The 21,779-nt window shown below is 41.9% G+C and overlaps 2 protein-coding genes across 3 annotated transcripts in view; both read left to right on the forward strand.

The window, feature by feature from the left end:
* kif3cb (kinesin family member 3Cb) overlaps positions 1-5,568 on the forward strand; it is a 6,323-nt gene extending 755 nt beyond the window's left edge. Inside the window, exons 1-8 of the mRNA XM_072689607.1 lie at positions 1-1,075; positions 1,164-1,265; positions 1,366-1,488; positions 2,931-3,049; positions 3,139-3,255; positions 3,341-3,449; positions 3,566-3,723; positions 5,139-5,568. The exon at positions 1-1,075 is cut by the window's left edge and continues 755 nt beyond it. Of these exons, the coding sequence (XP_072545708.1) occupies positions 1-1,075; positions 1,164-1,265; positions 1,366-1,488; positions 2,931-3,049; positions 3,139-3,255; positions 3,341-3,449; positions 3,566-3,723; positions 5,139-5,250 (1,915 nt within the window). The 3' untranslated portion in view covers positions 5,251-5,568. The remainder of the gene's footprint in view (positions 1,076-1,163; positions 1,266-1,365; positions 1,489-2,930; positions 3,050-3,138; positions 3,256-3,340; positions 3,450-3,565; positions 3,724-5,138) is intronic.
* Positions 5,569-6,172: 604 nt separating this feature from the next.
* On the forward strand, positions 6,173-19,631 carry asxl2 (ASXL transcriptional regulator 2). Of its 2 annotated transcripts, XM_072689609.1 has the most exons (12): positions 6,173-6,368; positions 9,002-9,084; positions 11,366-11,474; positions 11,897-12,035; positions 13,856-13,974; positions 14,192-14,312; positions 14,562-14,705; positions 14,791-14,951; positions 15,085-15,181; positions 15,264-15,369; positions 15,467-16,094; positions 16,204-19,631. In XM_072689609.1, exons 1-12 carry the CDS (start codon positions 6,312-6,314, stop codon positions 18,073-18,075), a joined length of 3,636 nt encoding a protein of 1,211 aa, XP_072545710.1. In that variant the 5' UTR covers positions 6,173-6,311; the 3' UTR covers positions 18,076-19,631. The 2 variants fall into 2 exon arrangements, with proteins under 2 accessions (XP_072545710.1, XP_072545711.1); XM_072689610.1 differs by lacking the exons at positions 6,173-6,368; positions 9,002-9,084; positions 11,366-11,474; positions 11,897-12,035 and adding an exon at positions 12,045-13,430.
* Positions 19,632-21,779: the final 2,148 nt, after the last annotated feature.

The raw sequence follows: 21,779 nt of genomic DNA on the forward strand, positions 1-21,779 counted from the left end.
ACGAGGAGTCATCCCAAATTCCTTCCAGCACATCTTCACCCACATATCCAGATCTCAGAACCAGCAGTACCTGGTGAGGGTGTCCTACCTGGAGATATACCAGGACGAAATCCGAGACCTTCTCTGCAAGGACAACAGCAAAAGGCTGGAGCTGAAGGAGAACCCAGAGCAAGGCGTGTATGTCAAAGGCCTCTCATCAGTGGTGACCAAGAACATCAAAGAAATCGAGCATGTGATGAATCTGGGCAATCAGTCCAGGTCTGTTGGCTTCACCAAAATGAACGAGCGCAGTTCACGCTCTCACGCCGTCTTCGTCATAACCATCGAATGCAGCGAGATGGGCATTGATGGCGAGGAGCACATTCGCGTGGGCAAGCTGAACATGGTAGACCTGGCGGGCAGCGAACGCCAGAGCAAGACGGGTGTCCAGGGCCTGAGGTTCAAGGAGGCGGCCAAGATCAACTTATCCCTCTGCGCTCTCGGAAATGTCATTTCTGCTCTGGTGGACGGGAAGAACTCCCACATCCCATACAGGGACTCCAAACTCACACGCCTGCTGCAGGACTCTTTAGGAGGGAACTCTAAGACAGTCATGATAGCTACAATAGGGCCCATGTCATGTCACTATGAGGAGACCCTCACTACCCTGAGGTTCGCGAACAGGGCGAAGAACATCAAGAACAAGCCAAAGATCAACGAGGATCCCAAAGACGCCTTGCTCCGCGAGTTCCAGGAGGAGATCGCCCGTCTGAAGGCCCAGCTAGAGGAACGGGGGATGCTGGCCAAAGAAAGAAGGAGGCGGAGGAATAGTGTGAGGATGAAGAGGAGCATGAGCAGTGGGGAGGTGGAGACACCTAGGAACCGTGAGGTGGATGTTGTTGAGATGGTGCAGGAAGAGAGTGCTGAGGAGCACTGGTGGAAGCAGCAGGTGGGGCAGATGGCCAAGAGTGCTGCCAATGACAGCCCGGTGGTTAGGAGGAAATTGGGAGGCATGGAGGAGAGTGAGAAAGCAAAGACTATGGAGGAATTACTGAAGGAGCAGCAGACTATGGAAAGCATGATTGAGAAATATAAGGTCAGTGCTTGTGCACTTTTGAGACCTTTTGTTTATCCAGATCCAGGTGCAGAATAAATTGGATTCTCTTTGCCATGTTTGCTTTTAGGCCTTGGAAAGTAAGCTTCTGACAGGAGGGAAGAACATCATCGACCACACCAATGAGCAGCAGAGAATGCTGGAGCTGAAGAGGCAGGAGATCGCAGAGCAGGTAATAACTACAAGTGTGCACTAACCGCAGTTTATCTGCTGATGGGGAAAAACCCTCCTAATGACTAGAGGCCGTCGTGTTTGTGTGTGATCACTCACAGGAGAGACAGGAGAGGGAGATGCAACAGCTGATGTTTGAGCAGGATGAAGAAACAGTGGAACTGAAAGAGACTTTCTCCACTCTGCAGCAGGAGGTTGACCTGAAGACCAAAAAGCTTAAGAAGGTGAAGCAGGTCTTTAATGTACAAACTGTAACTAAACTAAAATGATAATGATGTAAATAGAGTTTAATAGATGGGTTGTTACCAGGGGCGCTGCTAGGGATTTAAAGCCCCAATAAAAATATTACAATAGGTCCCACAGCAAAAATTCGGTCAAAATCTAATCTCTAATTAATGCATTTTTTCGGGCCCCTGTAAGTCACAGGGCCATAGAATCGCCCTATTTTTCCCCTATATGGCACCCCTGGTTGTTGGTATTGTAGAAAAAAAGTAAAACTTATATATATAACTTTATATATATATAAAACACTGAATTTACATCATTTTTAACTCAAAGAACACTGTAAAAGTTTCACTCCCCAGTCCACACCGTCCATATCTACGGAAACTAAACTGCAAAAGTTTAAACACTCCTGTAAGGAGAACAAAAACAGTATAGTAAGTATAGAATATATAAACAAGATAAATGTGTATTGTTGATAATCTGGGTGGAAAGTCTAAGTACTTCTTACTTCTTATTTGCTAAATTGAACAAAAAATAAAAACATATACAATTTGGCATAACCTTTATTTTATCTATCATCCAAAATAATTAGATGCGTTTTCTTAAGCAGATGTGTGCTCAGTTTCACTTAGCATCTCAACAATACATGTTATTTTACCCTAGACTGTAAGTATGCCTGTTCAGAGGTTTAGCCCGCCCCTAAAATCTGAAGCTGTATAGAACGCTTCTGCTCCCTAAACTGCTTTTTCAACAAGGCAAAACCTTGGTAAAAGTAAAGCATGAGCAAAATATAGGATATGAAATGGGTTCGCATCAATTCTCGGGACAAAGTATTTTAGGAGAGCAGGCAGACTATTCGCAGGTTCCTTCTGGTGAGAGATCTTTGCTATGCCTGAAAATTTGCAATGCCCTATTCACTCTATAGCTCGCTAGTTTGGAGTTCTGACCTTTTTTAGTGGTGTCCTAAAACATAGTGCCAAATTTTCAGTGCACTGTGACCCACAATCCCACAATGCACTGTAATGCATAGTAATGCCCATAATCCAATGCGCTGTTTGGTTTAAAGATTCATACGCAGCTTCTTTGAGGAATGGCGACTCTGAAAGTCGTGCAGTGTAAACCTGTACTTATTTCCACACAGATTATCAACAGTATGTATAAGGTTTACTCTAGTATTTATTCTACGGCTGTGTATACACCTGTTCTGAGGTTTAGCCCCGCCCTTAAACTCTGAAGCTATATAGAATGATTCTTCAACAAAGCAGAATCTCTGCAGAAATAATGTACAATAAAAATATATAGAAAAATACAATAGGTCTATGTCATTTTAGACGGTTCATCGTTTTTGAATGGTTTAAAAACAGTATCTCATCGTTTATGCCGGATTGTACAGTACAGTTGTAATACAATTATTAAACATCATTTATTGTTTGTTACACAGCTGTACAGCAAACTGCAGTTGGTGAGAGCTGAGATAGGGGACATCAGTGACGAACATGTGACAACGAGACAGGAACTGGAGCAGACACTGAATGAGCTGACAAGAGAGATGAAATTCAAGTATTTCTTTCCTCCAGCAGTTACCTTTTAATTACCTACACCACCCTTAAATCACACACTAATGATCTGATGGGAATTCTTTATTGTAGGAATCTCATCATTGACAACTTCATTCCTCCTGAGGAGAAAAACAAGATCATACACCGACTGCACTACGACAGCGAGGAGGACCAGTGGAAGGTCTTGCCGCTCCTCCCGTCCGAAAAGTGAGTGTAACAGTTGCATAACACGCTCTTGACACTTCCATCAAACAAGCCACGAGTGATTAAAGACGTTCATATTACTCTCCAGCAACTCTCCTCGCGTCAGGCGAAGGCCGACCTCTGTGGCGGGACACAAGAGGCCGATCAGCCAACATGCACAGGTTGCTGTGGCAACAGGAGCTCCTTCCAGATACAGGGTCGGTACACAGTGGTGACTGTATTTTAACATCCTGACAGGCTGGCAGCCAGGCACTGTTTAATGCAAAGAGTTGTGGAGGCATTCATGAGGCAACTGGGTTTTGGTGCTACACAGGCAGAGAACGTCATGCTACTGGAGCTGGATATGGCGCCACCGGCCATGGTCCCCCTGGATTTAGAAGGAGCAGAGATGAGGACCCGGGACTTCCTCCGTGACTTTGGCCACCACAGGAGAAGGACAACAGCATCCCGTGTCATGCGGGCCAGATCATGGTGAGTACCTCCAGGTGCCAAAATAGGGTATGTGCCCAGTGGTTACCCTATGGACTTTTGTCTTCCGGTTGTTACTGTTACTGTGTTCAAGCTGGTATGATGCTTTAAATAGCTTCCAGCATCAGGTTCACTTTACTGTATGCTAACTGTACCACCATTGTAACAAGGCTGTAATAATTCCTCAAATTAGCTTTACCTTAAAATTAGGCTCCAATAATGCAACTTAATTCCTTCATTTTTAGTTTTTTATTAAGTTAAAAGAATGGCTAGCAGATCTGCATTAATAATGTATGTGTGAACCAGAGCTAATGCACCAATCAATAAAACTTAAACTAGTGATAAACAACTGTTACAACTGTTAGCTAATGCTAATGCTAGCTACTGTACCTAATAGCCTGCTAGTACCTTAACTAGTACAGCTTGTGCTAGTTAAGCTCTTTCATGATGTTTTTTGCATGTCCAAATGTTTGTGGACAGTCCTTCTAATGAATGCATCCATTTACTTTAAGTTGCACTCATTGCTGACACAGATGTGCAAATGCACACACACAGCATGTCTAGTCCCTGTAGAGAAGTACTGTGAATAGAATAGGACTCCCTCTTGGAGCAGATAAACATGAACCTATCGGCACCATGCTTAATGCCAGGCGTGGGCTAGAGGGGTATAAAGCCCCCATTACTAAGCTGTGGAGCAGTAGAACGCTGTTCTCTGGAATGACAGTGCTCCATCCAATACTTTTGGGATGATCTGGGGAGTTGGGGACGAGATAGTAATCATCCAACATCCTGACCTTAGACAGCATGGCATTGCTTTAAAGAAACATAACATCACGAGTGCTGTAGATATTATTTACAGTAATTATTGTAAGCTGATTTATAGTAAGTCACTGTAAACATACAGAGTCATTTATACCAGCGCGCAAAACCAACGATAGGTAGCCTGTTCTTCTGGGAACAGTAGATATTGGGATATTTGCCTTTAATTCAGTAGTGAGAATAGTAGTGCGGTCAGGTTCTAAAGGTGGATGATTAGTTCTAGGGAGACAAAAAGCCCCTAAAGCTCATCCCAAAGGTAATGGATGGAGATCTATCACTTCAAAGAAAAAACAGCTCAGCGCTAGGGGGGCTTTAACCCCTCGAGCCCTCATCTGGCTTTGGGTGCGGTGACTGGGATACGTGTGGCTGCTCCAGAGTATCCAATTCTATTGGCAATGCTTTTCTATGGAAATTACACAAAATGTGTGTACACTTAAACACCTGTGTTAACATGCAGCAATAGGTGTATCCCACAGCAGCTAACATCAATGATTAGAAGGAATGTCTAGACACCTACTTAGCTTATTCTCTAACAGCAAGATACTTCTTGCTTTCATCACACATAACCTCTCTTGATATCATATTACCTTTCTCCCAAGGTACCAAGGACCAAGTCTACCCACTTCTCCATCAACCAGTTCTGTGGTCTCAGAGTCTCAGTGCTCACCCACTCCATCCATGGGGACATGTGCTGCCATGCTCCAGCCATGAAGTATTTTAAACGTGGTGGTTTTGCCATGCTATAAATACAAAGCTTTATTGAAAAGACTTGTTAGCTCTGTTCTGAGGTATTTATTTATTTATTTATTATTATTTCTGTGAGCTTTTTTGCAAGATCTTTTGTTTTCTTACTTATGCACTGATTTTGTGTCGAAGCACAGTTTGGATCGACGACATAAAGCACAGTTTTATCCTGTTTACCTGAAGCTTTGATCTGAATGTGTCATGTGTACTCCTGTACTGTTATTCATGAATAAAATCCATGGGAAGGATAAATGGTGATACTGCACGACCCCCCCAAAAAAGGAAAAAAAATCACTGATCTGCAGTCTGATTGATTTGGAAAGGCATGCCGGCTAATAATACAATGATACAATCACTGATGATTGGATTTTCAGCTCACTCCTGCCAGGATGGATGGCGAAGGCCAAGTTCTTATCCCTCCATCATTACTGACCTCTAGTGGATACAGCAGATTATTGTTATTGCAGAGTGAACTCAGTGACACCATTAGGAATATAACCCTCAGCAATCTGATAGCCCTCTTTTGTCATGTTTCGGTTTAAGCTGTCAGCTCCTGATTTACACACTTATACACACTGGTCGAACATGTAAAGGCAGGGTTGAGCCTCGGAGAAAGCTTGTCGCTGGGCACCGCGCTTCTTAATAGAGGCACTAACTGGTCTACAGCACTGTGAGAGAAATCCGCCAAGAGAGCTGAGGGACATTCAGGGTTGTGGAATCACGGCTTCTATTAAAACGTCCAGCTTTTACGGTAAACTACAGGGGGAGAGAGAGAGAGAGAGAGAGAGAGAGAGAGAGAGAGAGAGAGAGAGAGAGAGTAAACACAGACACCTCTAGGTGCTTTCCCCGCTCTGTCACGGTACAGTAAGATGACGTCTCCCTGCGGGTCACGTGACCCGCCACTTACAGTAAAACACCCAATATGGCAGAGATGGTGGGTCTTGCACGATAACTAAAAGCAACATTTCCATTTGAACCGTACCGCTCTTCGCCCGTTCGCTCGGTTTTTCGGGACCCCGGCCGCCACCATGAGGGAAAGGCAAAAGAAGAAAAAGGGGAGGACGTGGGCAGAGGCGGCGAAGACGGTAAAGCTGCGGGGTTGCTGTGTGTTTGTTTGGCTTGTTTTCGCTCCTCGTTTCCCCACTTGTACAACTGTGTTTATGAGTTCATGACCTGCTGCTGCTGTTGCTGCTCGTGCTGCTCGTGCTGCTGCTCGTGCTGCTGGTGGTGCAGGCGGAGAGGGGAGTCCGCCAACCGGGGCCTGCCTGCCCACGGAGCCGCAGAGAGACAGAGTTATCTCGACCTGCAGACACCGAAGCACACCGCGCCGTGCAGCTTTACTGCGGCGTTCAGTTGCTAAACTTTCCTCCAGGGTCTGTTTTTAACGTTACAACTGCGGACGCAGCCGCGCGCCTGACGTTCGTTAGCCTAGCTAGCTAAGCATTAGCATTAGCATTAGCTAGCTAGCTAGCCAAAACGTAGCTACCCAAGCAGACACTTTCACCTTTAACCTTGCGAGGACACGTCGGGTTTGGACTGTGTAAACATTTGTACACCTGGCCGAGTCATGTCAGCTACTTTGGAGGCACATTTTATCGGTTACTTTGCATTAGCAGATAGCGGTCTGGCTTGCTTGCTAGCTAGCTAGCATTGCGCTAGCTAACTGAGAGCAGCAAGTGCGAGGCTGCGGCTAACTCCTCTGTTTTCCTTCAGCGATGATATGCGGACACCGCTGACAAGACCTGTAAATGTCTAAATTCGTGTTACAGTCGAGGCTAAGAGTATTTTCTCAAACTTTCAGCCGGTTTGTTAGAAGTGTTCTAGCAAATCTAGCAAAGCCTGACACACTGTTGTCAATATCATAGAGACCTTGACATGTAGCTAGCTATTAGCTCAATACCTGGAAGCTGGAGCCTGCTGAGGCAGGACCAGTGCTGTAAGCTCTAGCTAAGAAGAATGAGTTAGGTTATGGAGTACACAATAATAAAGTAGTAGTTAACACTTTATATGGCTTCTGGTTAAGTGGTAAGTGAGAAGGGCTTGGCCAGAGGTGGGCAGATTAGCCTAAACCCAATTACTTCTGTGGAATAGTGACTCAAGTTAGGTAGAAATACCTTTCTAGAAAAGCGACTTGTCTGGACGTCCCAGGTCAGGACACTTCTTAAGTACTGAGTGACTCATAGACCTTCAGTGGGACTTCATAGCACATCCAGCATCAACTAACATAAGACCTGAAGTTTATTAGATGCTGTTCTTAACTTGTTGATGCGATGACATGATAAACCTCAACAGTGGGATCGGTGTAAACCCACACTCTGTGGCAAAACAGTACAGACCCTGTCACCAGCATAATGAAATGAGACAGCGAGAAAGACTTTGTTACGGACTGTTGATGACTAAAACGTAGACTATTTTCTTTGTAAGTACACTAACACCTGAAAAGCAGCAAGCTAGGTACACTGAGCTACCCACCCCGAGGCCTGGTCATTTAATAATGGACCTACTTAAAAAATAAAGGTGTGGGAAGGAGGGAATGTGAAGGTGAAAGCAGCTGCCAGTTGATTGCCATTTGGCCTTTAATTAAAGAGTACAACATGGGCAAAGCTAGGTTAAGCGAACAGGCTTTCTTTTGCGGTTGTTAGATGCTGTCTCCCCTCACCTTGTCTAGGACAAAGGAAATGAATCATGCTTGGCTCAACTTTGGGTATTACTAAACGGCTCTGAGAACGAGAAATCTCACCACCCCTCACACAGCTGGGGAAGGAACGGCTCTTAGCTCTTAGGCGCTGGTCCAGTGGCTGACCTCATCCTGTAAGCATAGTCCCAGCTCAGCTGAGGTGTCTGCATTACTCAAACTGCAAAGAAACACACTGCCACTGATTCCCCCAAACGCAGTGGTGAACACGGCTGAAAAAGCGATAAAGCACCCGATACTTTAGTCCAGGGTGTAATAATCCGTAAAGCTGCCAGTCAGATATGTTTTAACGCACCCTATAAGGACATTAAGCACTATGTAATGAAAGTGGATAAAATTTACTATGTCCAAAACGTCCTCTGTTGACCCCCCCCCCCTCTCCAACTCTTCTGGAAAGGCTTGACACTGAATGTCGGAACATTGCTGTGAGGATTAATGCCACGAGAGCGCTTTAATGAAGTCAGGTACTAATGTTGGATGAGCACAAATGCCACTCCAACACATCCCAAAGGCATGCAAAGGGCTTTGTGAACTCAGCAGGAGAGCCACTGTCTGTAGCTCTCACAATAGTGCTTCTTCATGACAATAACTAAAGGCAGTGTAATGATTGTGCTCTTGTGTTTCTCTATTGGCATTTCTTCCTTTTCAGTCCTGTCCAAAGCAAATGAATTATTCCCAGTTCTATACCATACACCAATCATTAGCGCCATCCATTAGATGGAGCTCCATCACTTCAGAGATCAACGTCCCACTTCTCCACAGCCCAATGCTGGAAGGCTTTATACCTTCCAGCTGACACTTGGCATTGAGTATGGTGACTTAAGCTCCTGTGTTCTTCTCCAGAGCATCCCATTCTGTTTAGAGTCATGCTATTGAAGACATCTGCAGCAATGGGTAAACAAAGGAGTGTCTGGATACGTTTGAACATATAGGATAGCCTAAAGGACAGTGCGAGGAAAGACAACAACTTTGTTTGGGCTAGGAGCACTATGATCACCTTCTTACTTTTCCTTTTGTTTCTAGGTACTTGAGAAGTACCCTAACACACCAATGAGTCATAAAGAGATCCTACAGGTGATTCAGCGAGAGCGGCTGAAGGAGATAAGGTGAGGTCATTGTCTACTATGCTTTTCTTCTAGAGCCACACGTTACTTTTTATTTTAGTTCATAACCAAAAACACATTTTGTAATCACTAAGATTATTCAGTCATGCAAACATCTAGGGGAGTGAATCACATGGGTTTTCTGGTTGTTTGTACTTTTCTTTGCTCATTCATCTTCACTGTCATGCTATTTAAGGCAAGTGCAGTGGATGCACACCCCACATGTTTCTAATTATTACATCTCTTTTTTTGTTTCATTGTCCCTATTGTCTTCCAGAAGGTAAGATTAAATAAAGAGTTTATCCCCCACTTTTCCCTTACACTAACTTCAATCTAAAGGGCCTGGGCCCATACCTTTGCATGCTATTAACCTGACCCTAAATGACACAGCATGCAAAGGGCTTTGTGAACTCAGCAGGGGAGCCACTGTCTGTAGCTCTCACAATAGTGCTTCTTCATGACAATAACTAAAGGCAGTGTAATGATTGTGCTCTCGTGTTTCTCTATCGGTATTTCTTCCTTTTCAGTCCTGTCCAAAGCAAATGAATTATTCCCAGTTCTATACCATACACCAATCAGCCAAAACATTAGCACGACTGACAGGTGGAGTGAAAAACACTTGAATATATTCATCTACAGTGGCTACTGTCAAGGGGTGGATATAGTAGGCAGCAGGTAAACGGTCAGTTCTTGAAGTTAATGTATTGAAAGGCTCACTGATGCTATCCATGGAGGCCCCATCTCACAACCTGCGGGGCTTAAAGGATCTGCTGCCGACAGCTTTGTGCCAGATACCACAGTCCATGCCTCAAACGGTCAGATCTGTTGGGGCGGCACAAGGGGGACACGCTCAGTATGAGGCAGGTGGTGCTAATGCAATGGCTGATTGACTGAGGGACTGAGGACTTTGTAATCCTGAAAGTTGTTTTGCTCACTGTTGCACAAAACCAATGAAGAACAAAGTACAGTTTGACCTCATTTTTAAGTGATTATTGATGATTTTAATGAAATCGCTGTTGTTGCACAAAACTTTACAGGAGAAGCAAAAACCTTCTTAACTTTCACTGGAAGTCGGTGTACAAAGACTGTATTCCAAGTCATTTTGGATCGTTTCTATTTGTCCATTCATCATGAAATTTTGACACAATGTAAATGGGGCAGAAATGGAGATATAAGGTTTTTGTGTGTCAGTTTCTAATAGAAGAAACATGGTTGCATTCTAAAAGTGTTAAATGTTGTTTAAGAATGTCATTTATATTTATTAATTGCTTGAATCTCGTTGAAATGCAACACAGAAAAAGCATATCTTTTTTTAAATATCCAAATATGAACATACCGAACATGCCATAACTAGTCTGCATAACTAGTTGCATTTTTATTTATTTTTATTTACTGATGGAGTGGAGCTTGCTGAAACAATATGTTGTGATTTACTGAAAAGCCTAATTATAGCTTAGGTAATTTATTGCTGTTGCACACTGGGTGTATTTTAAAAGTGATATTGGTGCTATGCTCAATATCGAATGATTTTGGTTTAATTAATACTACCTAATGCTTTAAAAAGTTATATTTATTAAGCCCTTGAACTGTATGGTTTAGCATATCCTGTGGGGTCTCACTGAGTCTCACTGCAAGGACTGTGCATTGACAGAAATATATTAGTGTATAGTACTGTTGTTCAATGGAAAGGGTATTTTTGCCCAGTCTTAAAAAGTTAATAAAAGCATTAAATTGGATCTAAAATGACCTGGAGCTGATTTGTTGTTTGCTTTCACTTAATTTTGGCACGATTCCTGTGTGCTCATGGAAAGAAATGCGGTGCACTCCAAGCAGAATCCACAGATGTGCTTTGCTTTTAGTTGAAGCAGGTTTAGTGTGCCTTCTTAGGACATGAGTGGAAATTTAGTAAGCAATAAGAACCAATAAGGAATCTTGGTAAGAAATAAGGAACTGTGAAACTATGGCCAAATTAACATCAAGGCCCAGACTACTCTAATACTACAATAAATAAAGTGCTAATTGCATGTGTGGTAGTAATAAAAGTAATGTATGTGATGTTTTGCTTTCTGCTGTCCTCGTTAAAACTAAACTCTCGTTAAACTGACTCTTTATATCTTACCTTTTAAACAATGCAAATGAATTGCATTAACTGGTTTATTAAATTCGGTTCAGATCACTTTTCTTATGTAAACAACAGTTTTTGCTGCATAAATGCATTGGTTTTATGTGTTGTGCATACACTGATCACAGGTGACTGAGTGGTTTCTCCTTTCGTTTTACCCAGTGGGACCTCTCCCCTCGCTTGCCTCAATGCCATGCTCCACACAAACTCACGGGGTGAGGAGGGAATTTTCTACAAAGTCCCTGGTCGAATGGGAGTCTATACACTGAAGGTTAGTGGACATAAAACAGGAACCAAAACCTAACAGTATTTGGAGGAAAAGAAACATCCTGCACTCAAGCGTTGGTTAACCTTGGTTAGCGTTTCAGACAGGAAGATGTGTCAATGTTACAACATATTATGCTTATACAGATCTTTCACAACTGTGTTCAGCATGCTGGTGGACTGTTCAGAACCCGGAACCAAGACGACCACACTACCCAGTCAGTTGTGTGTACCGAGATAGCAAAGAAGTTACAAAGCTTATCGCTACACTATTGTTATAACCGTTTGGTTGAAAATAGGCCCTCTTTGTTTTTGTCCAGTGTGGTTGTCAGCCACAAGTGTTTATGTACGTTATGGACAAAAACAAGTGAGTTAAAACCGGGAGGGAGAAATGAGACCTTGACATCTGTGTGATTTGTGTGTGAGCAGAAGGACATTGCAGATGTGGTGAAAGAACTATCTGAGGAGGCTTCTGAAGACAGCAGTGATAACATGTCTGACACTCGAAGCACAGAAAACAACAGTGCCAGCAGCAAAGAGGGCCGCAGAGGAAGGTGGAAAAGAAGAGGTACCTCACTCTCTCACGATATTAATGATGCCTAATTATACTCCCACTGTTCTATTAATGCAATTTCAATTATATAATATATAACACACTCATGTCAGCAGTGCAGTCTTAATAAAGTTGACCCAATCACCAAGGATAAGACAGGATCATTAATTCAGACAGATAAGAGATTATGTCTTCATGCCCCAAGTTATTCGCTTGTTTACAGTACTGTGCTAGCTTTAGGCACCTAAACACATCATTTTAGAGTACACAATATGTCCACATGTTTGTGGACACTCCTTCTAATGAATGCCTTAAGCTACTTTATGTTGCACCCATTGCTGACACAAGCACACATCTTATCTAGTCCCTGTAGTGAAGTACTGCCAATAGAATAGCACTCTCCAGAGCAGATGAACATGAACCTATTGGCACTATACCTAATTCCAAGCATGGGCTAAAGGGGTATAAAGCCCCCCAGCATTGAGCTGTGTAGCAGTGCATTCTGCATTCTCTGGAATGATGGTGCTCCATCCAATCTCTGGGGATGAGTGTCCAATATTCTGACCTCGCTTACAGAGAGTAGAAGGCCTTCCCTGGACAGCAGAGACAGTTACTCCAACAAAAGCAGGATAGACTCTTTTTAATAATAATTTTGGGAGAAACAATGAATGAGCAGGTGTCCCAATACCTTTGTCCATATAGTGTATCTCAGCAATAAGAGTGTTTGTGCTTCTAGAAAACTTCCAGATCACATTAGAACAGATGCAAGTGAACATAAATTTAGTAAATAATAACAGTAAATTAAAAAAGATTCAGTGTGTGGATTTGTTCACTTTCATCACCAGCTCACCTAACTTAACATATTTAAGCACTGATTTAGCATAATATGTTTTGGATAATAGTAATACTACACTATTACCATAAAGTAATACTGGGCCATCATGAGGAAATGGAAATGTTTTAATAAACACATACTGTTTATTTTTGTTTGCTTTTTGATTGTCATTTTTGCAGGTTCCTGAACCTTTGTACAACATTGTATATTGTTAGTGCTAAAGGACTAGAAAGTTATCTAAAGTTTCACTGTTGTAGCAAACATATTTACAGTATGCATTAAGGGTTGAATGGGATAACTGTATTTGTATTAAACTGTATTAGGTGCGTAATATTTCTGCTGAGTTTCTTTGTGTGTCCACATTATTCACAGTGATCAAATCAGCCTTAAACAGGAAATGTTTTTTTTTCTCTGCAAATCGAGACCACTTCCTCATCCTCATATACTTCTACGTTAAATCGTAGAGAGAGCTGTTGAGCTAACTGATCGCTTTACCAGGCTGTCCTTCAAAAGTGTGTGCAAATATTACAGAATAATGCATGCTATAAGAGTGGAGGCAAACCAGACAAATGACAGTAAGTAGAATATCCATATGAGCTTTATAGCCAGGCATTAATATAGTTGGAAACATTTAATATTCAGCTGGAAGCGAAGGTACCGCAGACCAGGAAATAATCATCTGAGTGTAGCGTTTGTGTGTCTCACTTGTTTTTTTTGTTGGAGTTGCTTTATTTTTCTGAATGCCTTATCTTAATATTTGGCTTTACAGTGGTAGTGTATTTTCAGAACAGATGCTCAGAATAAGCATTCTTGGATATTTTGGTTATTTTAAATTATGGTTTGACATTTACAAGACAAACATCTGTTACGAAACGCATTAGTAAGGTACATTTTAATGGAATGAAACTGACCTTCATTAACTCTGAGAGAGAGATAGAAAAAAAAAGTAAAAGAGCATGTGTGAATAAACACACTCAGTGCAGTATTCTTCATTTCTCAGGGCCAGCAAAATTGCAGTCACAGCCATCTTCTCCACAGTCTCGATGCTCCTCTCCCTCAGTCTCTAGCAGCAAGCTCATCTCTCCATCCCAGAAACATAGCAAGAAGGCACTAAAACAGGTGCTTTCCTCACAACCCTTATCTGTTTGTGTTTCAGTTTTTATGCACACACTAACATGCACTGAATGATGCAATTTAACGTTTGGCATGTTAGTTATTTATCATGCTAGAGATGTGTTTGAAGCATTAGATTAGTGTCCTCAATAGATTTGTTGACAAAATTGTTATTTTGGGGAATTACATTTTTAGCAAATGTATTTCCTCCTGTATTTCCAAGGCTCTGAAACAACAGCAGCAGAGGAATCAGCGGCGTCAGTGTGGAATTTCCACAGCCTCCAACCCCAGACTGCTTCTAAAACCTGTCAAAGACATGGCTGATTCAGCATCCTCCAAATCCGGTATATAATCTTTGTCCCCCATATTGCTGTAAATAGCACATTTTCTTTATTAAACCACCTCAAATGACAGAATTGCATGCTTGCTGAAATGCATATTTTCAAATATGTGCTCACTTAGCAGCTTCATTGAACAATGTGTTGCTCAGATGTGCTGTACCCAGAATGTATGATAATATACAATTATGCATTGGGAGTTGTGCTGGCTCAGTAATGAAATATCCAGTAAATCCATGTCTCCGGCTGTTGTAGGCTGGGAATTGAAACAATCAGAGCGCTGCCCTGCTAGTCCTCAGAACTCCACCTCCAGTTCCTCCTCCTCCTCTGTCAAAGCAGATGTGTGCCACACCGCTAGTGCCAGGAAGATGTCTCAGCGCTCCAGCCGGCTTAGTGCCCGTGAGTGTTTTCAGTTGTCTGTGCTATCCGTGTCACTTTCTGGAATTGTCGAAACTGATTATTCTCATACTCGTTTTGTTTTTAGGCCAGCTAAGACGAGCCAGGTGTGAGATTGATGTGGAGACGCCTGATTCCATCCTGGTAAACACTAACCTCCGGGCCCTAATCAACAAGCACACATTTTCCATGTTGCCCTCAGACTGTCAACAGAAGCTTCTGAAGTTACTGCCAGAAATTGACCAGCAGGTAAGTCAAAGAAAATAAGGAACAGTGTCATTACTGAGTTTGATGAATGACATGAAGATTACAGTGGTTAATTTGCCTATAATGGATCGTCTTAACAATAGCAATGACCGATTTACATCATCTTTTATTTTAGTCTTGTATGGATGGACTCCTGAGGGTAACCAGTTCTGCTTTGAACAATGAGTTTTTCACATCTGCAGCACAATCTTGGAAAGAGAGGCTGGGAGAAGGTCAGTTTCTGTAAATGACAAATGTAGGCCAAGCTGTGCAACATGATGTTAAATGTTGTATTGAAGACCGCTTTCCCCACAGGTGAGTTCACCCCTGAGTTGAGACTAAGAATGCGGCAAGAGATTGAGAAGGAGAAGAAGGTAGAGCACTGGAAAGAGCACTTCTTTGAAAGCTACTATGGCGAACAGTAAGTCTATACATAGGGTAGATTTTAGTGAGAGAAGATCACAAACAAACTGGAGACAGAAATAAAAAAATGTTAAAACATGACTTTTTCATTTCAGGTCTGGACTGAGTATTGAGGAGTCCAGAGAGCTGACAGAGGTTGAAGGCACTTCTGCACCAGCAAAAGACATAAATCTCTCTGGAAGATCAGAGACTAGCAACGATGAACAGAAGCCAAGGCACACTGTTGAGGTCTGCCACAAAGAGCTGAGATCCAGAGAGGTGAAAACAGCAGTAACTGTAAGCCATCCTCAACCAGAGTCCGTCCGTATGGAATCGGCCTCTGCCAGTCACCTTGCCTCAGATCCCCCACTGACCTCCAGATCTCCAGACACAAACACTGCATCTTTGGCACAAGAGTCTATAGCAACTGCAGTAAAAACAGAACCTGTAACATCAAATGCAGCAGATATAAATGCTCAAGTAAGTGAGAAGAAGTCTAATGCACCAAAGCCTTCTCAGGAAGCTGTGAGTACCTGTTCTAAAGGAAAAGATGCATTGGAGATCGAATCTATAAAAGCTGAGGGGGCTGCATCATCAGCCTCTGTCGTTACCATGGAGTCCTTGAAGAGGAAGGTCTCTAGTGAGAAAGAAATAGCAGAGAAGAAACCTCGCATCTCCCCACCAGAAGGGTTGCCCCTAACGACGGCTTCAGTAACAGTACAACAGAGAGTGCCTCCTCTAAAAGTAGGTTTTACTTTGAACATTTTGATTCTGAAGGTTCATTTTATCATGGTGGAATTGTGTTATTTCTTCTGAATACTGAATCTCTCTCTCTCTCTCTCTCTGTTTTTAGATCCCTGTGTCACGAATCCTGTCTGCCCCCTCAGCTGCAGGCCAAGTTTCTCCAAGGACTCCACATCCCTTGACGCCACCCAGTATCCGCCCTGGATGCACGGGTGCCCGCACTTTAGCCGACATTAAAGCTAAAGCCAAGTTAGCTCGGGAACAGCGTGCTGCAGCAGCTGCAGCAGCAGCAGGCTCAACATCCAGAGGAGCCACTTCAGGACCTGGCTCAGCTGGAGGCACTTCCACACCCTCCCCAGCACGGTCCCTGTCAGAAGAATTTTCACCAGCAAGCAGTAGAAGCCAGTCTGTATCACCAGTAAAGATTAGCTCAGTTTCTCCTGCCCCTGAGAGCACACAAACATCTCCTTCCTCGGGTGCTACTGGGCAGACAGACTCTGGTTATACTCAACATCTCAGCACAAACCAACTGTTTTTAAAGGAAAACAGGCCTTTGACGGGTTCCCAGACCACTCAGTGTGCATCAAATCAATTTATCAAGGATCACTGCACCTTTCTGTCAGTAGGTGGGATGCAGTTTCCACCTTCAAATGCACTGGCTCATTGTCAGATAGCACAAGACACACCTTTGTCAGGGACCTCAATCTCCAAATCTCACTCCTTAATTCCTGCCAATAATCCTCTGGTCACTCGGCTCCTTCAAGGTAAAGACGTTCCCCTCGAGAAGATTCTTCCAAAACCACTTGTCAAGATGGAGGTGCCCTCTATAACCACTCCAGCACAAGATAAAGGGAACCTGGGCATTACCACAAAAGGGTCAGGCAGGGAGAACCCTGTAGACACAGAGGACATTAGCAGAGCTAGGGTGCAGACTTCTTCGGGTTTAGCCATGATTTCAGGCAGACCTGGGATCAGTGTGGACAAGTTAGACAAAGACACTCAGGAGCAGATCATCCACGTTCTAAGGCACAGAAGTCAACAGAGCCAGATCTCGGTGTCAGTGCCTCAGCCATCTCACTTAGAGCCCTATCTGTTAGGCTATTCAGACAGCTGTAATAACCAACCAAGGTTCCATCTAGGCCACTTTGGAAGAAAGAGGGTGGCCAAACCTGCAATGGCTGGACACTACCTCCTCAATATCTCCACTTACGGCAGGGGGTCTGAGAGCAGCAAAAGGCCACATCTGGCCAACCTAAAGAGAGAAAATGTGGAAGGAGAAGAAAAAGAAGGGGTAGAATTGAGCAGAGGACTTCAGGCTTCTTCAGGACACTCAAACCCTCCTGGGGTTAAAGATGAACAGCAGGTATATCTAATCACAAGAGCAGATGATGCCGCAGGATATCAACACTGTCCCCAAATAAAGTCAGAGTCTCCGTCGTTTGGTGGTTCGTCCAGTACTGGAGAAGTTTGCGCTTCTACAAGAACCAAAGAAACATCTCCAAGAACGCACCTTGATGTCCGCAGTGGTAAACAGGGTATCTCAGGGCCATATCAGTCGAGCGACTGTCACCCACATATGACATCGTTCCAGTCCCAGAAATCCCATGAAGGGCAAGAACCTGTGCTGGGAACTTTTTATGGCGGCACTATCAGCATGTCTGTGCCTCACTCATTAAATAGCAGCCTGGCCAACACCAGCTCTTCTCCAACAGTTACTTGCAGTAGTGAGAGCGCCAACAGAGGGATGATGTCTTTTTCTGTGACTGTCACTGCCATACCTGCTGGTCGCCTCCTTGATCAAAGTAAGGGGGAAACCTCACCAGAGCAGGCCTTCATGGAAGCTTCGGGCATGGAGGATGTTCAGTCAAAGTGCTACTGTCGACTTAAGGCCATGATCATGTGCAAGGGATGTGGGGCCTTCTGTCATGATGACTGCATTGGTCCTTCCAAACTGTGCGTCTCATGTCTAGTGGTACGGTAATGGCGGCAAAGACAAATCAGTGACTAATATGATTATAAATATATGAAAGATGAAAAAAGGATTGTTTGATTTAAGAGCGTAGTGAGAGTTTGTGAATTTTCAGCTCAGTGTTGAAGTTCTCACTGTGGTTATATTGTTCATATAACTATTTTCATACAGGAGTCAGGCTTTCATGCTGTTTTGATAGTAAGATAGAGGTTCATGTACATAATTTGTGCAATGCAGAGTAATACTTCCTCAGTCAGTTTACTGTAAAGTGAGCCCCTTGTTCTAGATACAGGTCTCTGAGTAGTGGCAATATGTAAACGCTGATCATATTCTGTAATATTTTTGTAACAAAATTTTAGAAATGAAAGTAACAGTATACTGCTATTTTTGTAGATGTGAGGATCACGACCCTTCCCTTCTTTTAAGAGTTATTTCTTTAAAAAAACAAAACTGTGCGGCTTGTTGGCGCCATAACAACAATAATAATCAAGGTGTACTTACCCAGGGGGTTAGTTTAAGGCTTAAGAAAAGAATCATGCGGCTGAAAAACCAAGATTTACTGTGAACATAAAAGATATTTTATTGACCTGCCTTATGTCTAGGCTAACGTGGTACTATTAGATGTGAATGGAATCAGTAGTAGATAAAAAAATGAAGTTATTTATGGAACAGAAGGGAGTCAAGGGAGGCACTTCTCTTAAAACAAAAGGTTTTGGAGTATATGATGGAATGTAAGAGCAGGTTTATATTGGTGACTGAAGGTGGCAATAATTTGTATATTTATATAAAACGTCTCCTCTAAATCTAAGAAAGCATCAGTCCCTTATATATCATCTAAGAAAAAAAAGATATATCTTTTTAGGGTTGCACTTTTTTATATTACTAAAACTGTTAACTTGAACAGACTGCTTACTAATCAGCTGTAAATGCAAAGTTCTGCGTTTGAGGGGAGCTGGAGCACTTCTTAATCAAATAATCAAAAGATCCCTCTCAGGAGCAGCAAACCCAGGTCTTTGTCATTTTACATCTATTCCACATCTGATCACGCTTGCGCTGTTGACACTTCTACACTGCTGCAGTCAGGAGTGTGATCTGAAAATGCCTCTAAAGGAAATCCTGGGACTGTAGATATTCTTTAAAGTTAATGTTGGCATCATTTATGTTTTAAACGGAATGACAAGAGCAACAACGTACAGATAAACCTTAAAGCTCATGTTTATGAGCAATGAAGTACAGTAGAACACTTGGAAAAGGGAGAAGATGAACATTTTGTTTTTATTCTGTAAATATTGGCTTCCGCTGAGGTGCGTTTTTTGTTGGGTTTCAGCTCAACTGCTTGAACATATCCACTTTGATTACTAACGCTTTTTATCTGTGTCAAATTTCTTATGACAAATCACACTAGAATCTGCATTTAAACTCTAAATATGATGGAACTGTCCTTAAACAATTCAGATGAACAGGTACATTTTGATATATACATACATACATACATACATACATACATATATACATACATACATACATACATATATACATACATACATACATATATATATATATATATATATATATATATATATATATATATATATATATATATATATATATATATATATATGTGTGTGTGTGTGTGTAGTATATAACACATGCATAGAAAAGTGTGCATGTTATGCATCTGGGTATCAGTGAAATAATCTGCCTTCTGCGCGAGACAGTTTTAAAAGAGTTTGCTTGGTAATATACCAAAGTCAATTTATGAGAATTAGATAATCAGATTGTTTTCTTTTTAATGTCTGTCTAGTTTTGAAAAGTAATATATTTTAATTAATATATTTTAATATAAAGTACTATTTACAAATCATTTTACAAAACATTTAAAAGAAACAGGGTATTTACTATGTCTTTATATGAGCTGTCCCATTTTGTTATGCCTCTATCCAGGGTGTACATAACACTTTATACAAGAGTTTTTTGTACCAGAATTCCCAATGAATATATTCTTAGACTCTTAGACTTGTCTTTTGTTTGTATGTTTTATGTGGATAGTCTTGCCTGGAACACGTTAACCTGCAACTCAGTGTGGGTTTTTCACTAAAAGACATCAGATATCTTTGTGTGGCATTGGCTGGTATCACTCAGATGTTCATTGTCCGTTCACAGTGAGGACTGAAAGATTTTTAGCCTTTCTCTCTCTATTTCTTTACATATATATGTATACATATATACACACATTGGTTCCATCGTGTCGTGTTTGCTTGTGGTGTATGGATAAAATCCAGACTAGCTTGGTAGCTGTATGTAATGTCTTTGGGTGTGGGGGTACTTTTCCAAGTGACTTTGATCTTCTTCGTCATGTCAGTAAATGTATATGAGCTCTTTCATGTTGATATATGCAGTATGGATTACGGTATACACATACGTACAGACACACAAACAAGCATAGCAGAGACATGACAGTGTCTGTGATCGCTCTTCTTTTCCGTTGGTTTACCTTGATATCGATCTTAGCAACAGTAATTTGGATTGAACCCAAAAGTTGACCTGCATATGAATTTTGCACATCACTACTGGTAGGAAATACTGGATGAATTCTGAAAGTCTTAATTTGGTATGAAGTGAATGTGCATTGTGGACTTTTTCTAGGCCAATACTAATAAAAAAAAAAAAAAAAAAAAAGATAATGTGATGATAATAAAGGTCACATAGTTAAGTCAAACCGGTGGATCTGTTTTCATCTATCCTCAGTGAATAAACAGCAATATTTTATAAACTTCAACATTTATGAAAAGAAAGTATATTTCATGCCTGTTTGTAGGAATTTATTCCTCACTCACTCTGGAGAAAGGTGCAATGTCAGATGCAAGGATTTATCATGGTGGCCATGATCACCTGGTGGAGGGTGCGTCCCTATAATGTGTCATTTTTAGTTGTAAGATTTCAAATATTTTCTGTAAAATAAAGGTGAATGTAATATAGTAATTGTAATCAGCACTTGTAAGCAAAATTGTATTTTATCAATAAATGAGAATAAAATTCATCAAATGAACAAACCTTGTCTTTTTTCTTTTGTTGGTCACTTAACGAGTCATTCTTAATTGGAGAGATGCTAACTGAGCTAAATGCTAAATGAGGCCTGGCCTAACTGGGCTTTTGCACTGGTTCCAAGTTAACTGGCCTGTCCCAAAGATTTGTGTACTGCTGTGTGCGTTCCTGTGCTTTCCAGTAAGTATTCAAAGATGTCCCATTTCTCAAACGAGCAAAATTACAGTGTGCAGGACCACACTAAATGCACCCTTGCCTGAACACCACATAAACTAAGTATATGCTTGTCTGTGACCTTTTAGCACGCAGTTTCACAAACGCTGAGGAAGAACACTAACTTTGCGAGACCGTTGCCAAATGTGTCACGTTAATTAACACTTAGGCTAAACCATAATGTAGACTTTGGGACCAGCCCTTGGTGTAGTAGTTCTAGTAGTAGCTTTAGTAGTAGTATGAAGTGAAAGTGGTCTTCGCTGTAGAAATGGAAACAAAGGCAGTTGGAACAATTTTTAACTTCTTTCTGGGTCTGAATTCTCCGTCTCTAGAGCAAGGAAACAAATGTGTAAGACTTCAGAACCAGGTTTGAGTTAACCTGCTAACCTAACGCTTACATGGGTGGGTAATATGTTATTGTTACTGTGAAATAATTGATCGATTAGTATATTTTGCAC

Source organism: Salminus brasiliensis, chromosome 10 (assembly GCF_030463535.1).
Source record: "Salminus brasiliensis chromosome 10, fSalBra1.hap2, whole genome shotgun sequence".
In the NCBI taxonomy this organism is placed as follows: Eukaryota; Metazoa; Chordata; class Actinopteri; order Characiformes; family Bryconidae; genus Salminus; species Salminus brasiliensis.